The following is an 8,192-nucleotide window of genomic DNA, read 5'->3' as shown; positions in this document are numbered from 1 at the left end:
GCTGTGAATAAGCAATTGCATTTTGCAGTTGTTGATGGGCCTGTACAGAATTTGAGGATTATGTTTAATCGATAGACAATGAAATTTAATATTGAGTAGCAACCTGAAGCTCTGAAATGAAATATTTTCCAAAAAGCAATAAAGTAAATGCTTAGTGATAGTCTGTTGAAGTACCTGTTCATTCCTATATGGAATAGTATGTATTGTAGAAATGATAAAAGTCTCAGGCTAATAAAGGTTGTTAAGTAAATGCTTTTATGTGTTACACTGGCATTATCTTGCGTGACTTCACTAATTTACAAAGGTTTGTACCAATATAGCTGAAAACATATCTGCAATATAAAATTTAATTTTTCAAGAAGGTAAAATACTGGCTCAGCTTTGAGTGAAAAGTCTTTAATACAGGAAGTCTAAGATCCTTGAAAAATATATACTGGACTCTGGTAGCATAAACTGATAAATTATAGAGGGCTTTTTGCACGGGTGCAGAAAGGGTGATCTCCGCTTCCCTCCACCCAGAGTATTCCACTTCTGGTACAGAAATTTCTTATAATTTTACTCAATTTTAAGATATTTGTCATTTAGTCTTCATTATTTTTTACAGTGAATTATATTTTGGATTTAATTAAATATTTAAGCCAACCTGACATGATCAAATAGTAGAGGAAAGGACTAGGTGGTTGTGTTGTTAAGGCGCTGGAGCGTTAGGTCCAGTTCCAGACGTGGCTTCCTTAATAACCTAAGACATAAATCCTCTCAGAAATTGAACTAACTCTCTCTCTGCCCCCTCCTCCCACCCACCTCTCTCTCTCAAGCCCAAACCTTTTTAGGGATAGGTGTATCTTCTGGTGACAACAACTCTCTACCTGTTGCAACTGTAGAAACAATAACATAATTCTAAAAAAGACAAAACAACAATAACAAAAAAGCCCTTCCATGAGTGTACAGAGAGGAAGCCCTTCTGAGGGAAACAAACAGAAGAATATGATGAGGTTTTGGAATACAGTTGTATTTATTTTGGGTGTAAATGACTCTTTACCACTTATTAGAATAAATCTATCCAGCTGCATATAGGAACTGCATTTGGCACTACTACTCACTCTATTATTTTTTTTTTTTCTCTTTCATGCACATTTCTCTTAACGTTTTTTCCACCAAAATTATTTCTATTCACCAGTTTTTCCCATTTTAAAATAAAATCATCTGATTAAAAGCACTTCATTAAAAACAAAAAGAAGGTCCATGGGAAAAATATCAGATGAACAATACAATCATGAAGTGTTGTACTACTCCTAAGCTGAGCCTAATTGTTTACAGAAAATGTTCTGTACCAAAAATGCCAGAGATGACTGCTTATGCAATTTCAATCAAAATTAGAAACAGAAAGCTGTATAAGCAGCACTCTCTCTTACCTCCTCCTACTAGCCCATCAGGAACTTGTGTGTAATACCTGTATCCCAAACAGACATATATAAAGAACATTTCATAGCAGCTGTGACTCTACCAGAAGGAGACCCCTTGATGCTGAAACAACACATTAAATAAGAATGAGGATCTGTATTCACTTTGAAAGTTTACAGCCATCATCACTGTCCACCTCTCATTAAAAAGACTGAAGGGCTGCTGTTCAACTCCAACTCTCAAAGACTAAAAATAAGACCCAGAAAGCCCCAAGATCCAATGTCAAACCATTCAGGATCTTTGAAGACATGACAAATCAGCTCAAGCATGGCCATCCAGGAAATGTAGCAAAACAGTTATAAAATTATATTAACAAGTCATCGAGAAAAAATTTTACTTCCCCTCACCTTTTTCTTCATTTTTACATTTTTGAAAATTGCATGAACTCTCCACGTTTTTGCAAACATTGCTCCAAATGCAGTTGTGTATCCCACTGTAAGAATCCATGTTCGGACCTAAAAAAAATAATATATATATATATAAAGACAGAGCAATTTAATTTTCAGTAGACAATGTGAATATCATCATTTCAGCCAACTTTTACTCAAGACCTTGAGAAAAAAATATTCAAAGAAATTAACAAAAATGTTGACATTTCAGAATTGTATCATTCATTGTTTTCTTGCTTTTTTTCTCCTCCCTCCATCCCCTCTCCAAATATAACGAATCCGGATGCTGAATTAACAATCTTGTCCATATCTAAAAACACAACTCTGTTACAACATTCTGCATATTTTTCACTTTTACTGTGTTCTGTGCAGACAGAGGAAGGAACTAGTGGAGGAAAACAAGAGCCTGAGACTATAATGACTACGCAGGGAGCTATTATTAAGATTTTGAACAGAAATGAACAGAGAAGTAGAGATGTTATTCAGACTAAATAAGAGAAAATTGTACTACATGAGGTATGCATCACTTAATGCAGACCCTGAGCATTCTGGAAAGATAGGAAAAACTGACTTTAAAATTATCATATAGGGAAAAATGGCAAGACAAGAACACAGCCTTGGTGAGAAGGCCTTGGGGACAAGACCTGAATCAAAGATAATACCCACAATATGGGTCTAATTAAAAGGAGATGGAGAGCTTACACAGAACGATGGAGTAATGGGACCCTGAGCTGGCCACAGCTTTGACATAGATCTATCGAGACATTTTCCTTATAGTAAGCTTCTCTTGTAAGTAGGTCCTGCTTTCAGACTTGGTTTCAGCTAAGCCTGTCACTTTCAGAGTTGTAGCAAGATCTGCACAGCTCCCTTTAATTCTTTGGAAGTTTTTCTTTTCATTACCCTAGAGGTCTGGCCATTTGAAAGCTTTTCTGCCCTGAACAGACTATTTGCTTCCCCAAAGAGGAACCAGAGTATAGCAGGTGATGACCATGCAAGAGGCACAGCAGGGAGCTGGAAGCCTACAGCTGAATCTGAGAGCCTGAGAAATCACAAGGAAGAGGAATAATCTCCTTCTCCCTCTAGAGACTCCACCTGGGCCAGCTGTCAAAAAGGGAGACTGCACAGAAGTGAACAAAGAAGTAAAAATAAAATGCACTGTGCACTGCAGATGGAAAAAATGGGGGAGAGACAATGACTAAAGACAGGGAAGGCAAAGTTAGAAAAGGGGAAAACAAGCCTTGTTTTCATGCATTCTTGGACAGCAGAGCTGGTTTTTGATATAAAAACAATCTGATTTGTGGAAACCAAGACATTCTGAGAAAGGATTTTGAAAAAAAAAAAAAAAAAAAATCTTTAGATGATCTAAAGGCAATGTTCTTCCTTATCAACCAGCCTGGTTTCACATCTGACTTCTACAGAACTTGGGATTTTTAATTTGCAACTTTAGGATACACATATTTATAAGAAACTAGGTGCTGTAGTAAGATGCAAACCTTGAGATCTAAGATCAATATTAGGAATAATCTAAATGTTTCACTTCTAAATACATGTTATCTAGCGTTTGCCCTTCCAAGCATATTCAGAATTTCCATTTTTGTATTCAAAATGTGATTTTTTCCCAAAAAATTTTCTGTAGAATACAAATTCTGATTTTTAGCAAGCATTAGTGACTGGGTATCAAGGCAGAAAAGAAAAATAAGATATGGCTTACTCATCACTCTCTTCAACTACCTGAAGGGAGGTTATAGCCAGGTGGGGGTTGGTCTCTTCTCCCAGGCAACCAACAATAGGACAAGGGGGCATGGGCTCAAGCTCTGCCAGGGGAGGTTTAGGTTAGATGTTAGGAAGAAATTCTTTACAGAAAGGGTAATCAGGCACTGGAACGGCCTGCCCAGAGAGGTGGTGGATTCACCATCCCTGGAGGTTTTTAAAAAGAGATTGGACGTGGCCCTTAGTGCCATGATATAGTAATTGGAGTTGGATCAGGGGTTGGACTTGATGATCTTGGAGGTCTTTTCCAACCCAATCTATTCTATGATTCTATGATTCAAAAAATATTGATAAAATAATGAGACATAAAATGAGTACGGTTCCTTAAAATAAATAAAGACAGAAAGCATGGTCAATAATGGTGAATTAGTAAGAGAAAACGACACACAGAACAGGCATCTTGGGTTTTGGCAAAGGGGAGTGTATGCAAATAGACACCCAAAACTGTCTGAAAGTCATATGCCCAAAACTGGTAACACCGTGCACCATGCAGGGACACACACCTCGAGTGTGCAAGTGTGAACTCGGGGGACTGCTGTCTCACTGGCATTGGCATCACCAGGTTGCAGAGATACACACAAAGGCAGAGAGCCCACATCTTCTAGAGGACGGGTGTGTATAGGGGAACCTGCACGCCCAGAAAAAAAGGGAGTGTTGCTAATCCATGTGTCCTGTGAGCAGCAGGTGCCTGCGTGTAAATCAGCATGGGCGTTTATCAGAAAACGCTGAGATCACATACAGAAGACTGTTTAAATATTTGTATGTGGATAGTAACATTTTATTAGCATCTAAAGTTGTTTATCTGTTGCATTGCTGATATTGACCCTGAACATATAGTTCACAATGATTGTTGGTTAATCTTGTTATTAATAAAATCAGCAAACTGACTGTGATGAGATTTAAATCACATGAGTTATGCCACTTTGTCTTTCTTGAATGCAGTATTGAAAAAGAAAACCATAACAAAAAAAATGGAAATAGCAAATGTGTCAGCAAATAAATATTTTTAACTTAAAATATTTTTTCAAGTCTTTGCTCGCTATCTGTTATCATACATTATGCAAATAACTACAGTAAAACCAGTTACATCAAGTGCGAGTGATTTCAAAAATAGATTTCATATCAACATGTCCATATTAGCCACTTATATCTTTTTTTTGTCTTCACATAACTGAGCTGTGATAACCATTCTTAGCATTCAATCTTTTTGCTGCTATTAATAAGTATTCAGCTCTTTTGCATACAGTTAGTGATATATTTGGCAAATAGATACATAGTATTTTCATGTCTCTAGTAAGACTGTTTTGTTCTCACTGAAAAAATAATTGCCCCTTGGGAATAGTAATAAATTCAATTATGCTCATAATACATTTCTAACTCGATATTCAGAAAAATGTTATTTCTAGCATGTTTGGTTCAAAAAGTTTTATGTATTCCTGATCTGGATTATGCAAATTAGAATAATATAGCTATTGGCTATATTGGAAACATTCTAGCTTAAACATACCAGAAGATTTTGTCAAAATGAGATTGCTATTGCTAAGAATGAGATGGTAAGTTTCAGATGAAACTAAATTTTTAATTTTGAAGAAAATGAACTTGAATTCGTCTGCTATAATTCATTAATGCAGCCAGCAAAATGAAAAATTTAGAAAACAGCAAAAGCCTCTGAAAATCCTATATCTACCCATTTATATTCTTAAATGTATTATAACTCCAAATCCCACCCATTTGAAAGAACATGATAAAAATAACACCAATAATTGGAGAGCATGACCACAATTTATAAAACTGATCAGTAATTCTCTCATGTCAGAAGTTTTTAATGACACATTTTGACAGAAGAAGCTGAGGAAGATCACCCTCTCTGCAGTACCCACCAAATGAGCAGGAAAAGCACATCCTCAGAAGGTGGGAAACTTGCATTCAAATCCCTACTCCAAACTAGACACAAATCCGGAAAACATTCTTATGCTCCTATAGAAGTATAAACTACTGTTTATCATTTTCTTAAAACGTTAGTTCATTACAAAATTCCTCATGGCTTCACTGAATTTTAGGATATACCTTCAATTATCTGCTTATATTTGTTGGTTACTTCTGGTTTTGAATAAGATGTTTTAACTAACTGAATATCTCCTACAATTTTTTTATTTCTTATCATTCAGAGACAAGTTGCAAGTGTCAAAGAAGATAATATTGTTTGGTATACAACAATCAAGTATGTCTATGCAGGTGCTAAAATACAGTTTCACGGTTCTCTTTTCTTCAAACTTCTAACACTATTTTGGTTTAGGATCTATTTGAAAATACTGTGTATGCACACATGATTGGAATTTGTGCTTTTTATAAATTACTTGATAGAAGCTCTTACAAGTTCATTACTTGTGATAGTTGAAAAACACAGTTGATGACCACCAAACACTGAAAGTGTCTCCACAAAGAAACAGATCATTCTGGGTCATTTTCCAGACTTGAAACTGATATGATTTTTAAAATAAATACAAAAATTAATCTTTGTAAAATATTAAAGTTTTAACAAATTTTGTAAGGTTCAGCTGAAGAGACACTGCATTTATGAACAAGATGCTCCTTACATCTTGTAGGAGCATTTCTTTGCAACTTGCTTTTACAACAAAAAGCCTCTGTTTTAAACCTGTCCATAAGGTTTATTTTTTTAAGACTATTCCATCATATAGTAAGCACTGATAGCTTAACAGACTTATATAAAGTTACTTCCATTTGAATCATATTTCCTCTCAACCTTGAGCTTTAGCTGGCTAGCCTCCTCTTTGAATGCTGCTATTTGATAACTTCACACAACTCTATCCGCACCTTTCCCATCATCTTGTTACTATTTATATATCTGTGTAACAAACCTACAAAGTTACTTGATATTACAACTCGCGATTAATACAAGAAGCCATCTAATTGTGAATAATGAGTTAGTAAGGGGAAATTAGTAAGTGGTGAAAGCATCAGAAATATCCTGAACAGAGAAGTAAAAGTCTCTCCTTGTTTATATACTCTAAGAAGGAAGCTTACAAGTAAAACAACTATTTTAGGTATTGTTAACTTTCAGATAAATAACAATATTATTTAAATTTATTGAAAATAATTTTATTTTAATACAATTACAATTCTATATAAAACTGTAAAATAAGGATATCTTGGAAAATGGACTGAACTGATGAAAGGTAAAAAAAATTCACTTTCAAAGAAGTTCCATTATGTTCCCATATTCGATCACCACTGCATATATATTCAGAAGACCACACAGTCATGAGCTGACAAAGACTACCTGGGAAGGTGTTGAGCTCATGAAAGCAATAATAAAAATTTCAAATATAGTTGATCAAGAAAGTGATGGATTTTACTCCTCCATCAAGTGGAAAGAAAAAAAAATAACAACCCTCTGAACTGAATATACTACACATTCTCCTTTTTTATATATCAGCTTTAAATTTGCTATACTAATCCAGTATGCCAATATCAAGCAAACAACAAGAAGATGGGATTAAAGACTCAGAATGAAGAATAAAGAAAACCAAATATCAGGACAAAGAACTTTCATGTGTTGCATAAAAAGCTACAAACTTACCACCTCTGCAGGTTACTTTTTTAAAAAACAACAACAACAACAAAAAAAAAACCCAGTTATTTGAACAGGATAATGAAACAACTTGGTTCTTTAACAATTTCTTCTTCAGCTAGCAACATTTAGATTGTATTCCTGCAGAGGAATCACTCAGAGTTAAGATTCCTGAAAGCATATTTTTTACCATCTGAAGACCTTAATTTTAATTATTTCTTTTAAATAAAAACTTTCAACTCTTTCATAGGACTTGACACTCCAGACACTCTCCAGATTAGTTTGTGAGACTCATTTTGGGAATATCAATAATTAACCAATTTTGCACTTGCACAAGGTTGGAAGCTGCAGTGCCCACAGGGTTAGCCTGCAGCTGAACGTCAGTGCTGAGCAGCATGGTGGCACCTTAGTATTAGACTTGGGCACATAAAAGTGGTACATGTGAGAGTAAACCACGCTGTGGGTTTTGCCCTGGAGAGCACAATTATCTTTAAGCAGACTATTCTGTTGATTTCTGTGGACTACTCATGAGTTGAAAATTAAGCACCTTCTGTTTTTCTCAGCAAACTGGGCACATAAAGGATAATTATGAAGAACAAACTGTGTCATCTCTACAAATTTGCACTGGGGCTTGAACCCACTTCTATTAACCCTGCCAAAATCCCCAGTATGAGCACAGGCAGGCCCCCAAGAATGAGTTCCTCCATTTGAATTATACTTTTCTCATTTATATCAAACATTTTTTGACCCATGTTGACAACTTTTAACTCTTTCTTTAGAATTTGCAAGGCAGTAGCACAGTTCTTGTAAAACCTAAGTGGCAATAACATTAGAGAATTGAATCCTGCTGTTTTCCAATAAATTAAGTACAGTGGTTTGTCACATGCTGTGAGATCTCCTATAGTGATTTCTTAATATATTTCAGATAATTTCTCAGAATCAATCCATGGGTAGTGTAAAAGATACTACAATTGCTCCTG

At 35.3% G+C, this 8,192-nt stretch overlaps 1 protein-coding gene across 1 annotated transcript in view; it reads right to left on the bottom strand.

The window, feature by feature from the left end:
* Window positions 1–8,192, bottom strand: part of GABBR2 (gamma-aminobutyric acid type B receptor subunit 2) — a gene marked incomplete at its 5' end in the record, with an annotated part of 37,821 nt that overhangs the window by 18,744 nt on the left and 10,885 nt on the right. The window contains one exon of the mRNA XM_010164499.1: window positions 1,809–1,916. Coding sequence (XP_010162801.1) covers window positions 1,809–1,916 — 108 coding nt within the window. The remainder of the gene's footprint in view (window positions 1–1,808; window positions 1,917–8,192) is intronic.

This window comes from Antrostomus carolinensis, unplaced genomic scaffold (assembly GCF_000700745.2).
Source record: "Antrostomus carolinensis isolate BGI_N321 unplaced genomic scaffold, ASM70074v2 scaffold12373, whole genome shotgun sequence".
NCBI classification, from domain to species: domain Eukaryota; kingdom Metazoa; phylum Chordata; class Aves; order Caprimulgiformes; family Caprimulgidae; genus Antrostomus; species Antrostomus carolinensis.
Note: the sequence above shows the minus strand (reverse complement) of the source record. Positions and strands in the feature narration are given on the sequence as shown.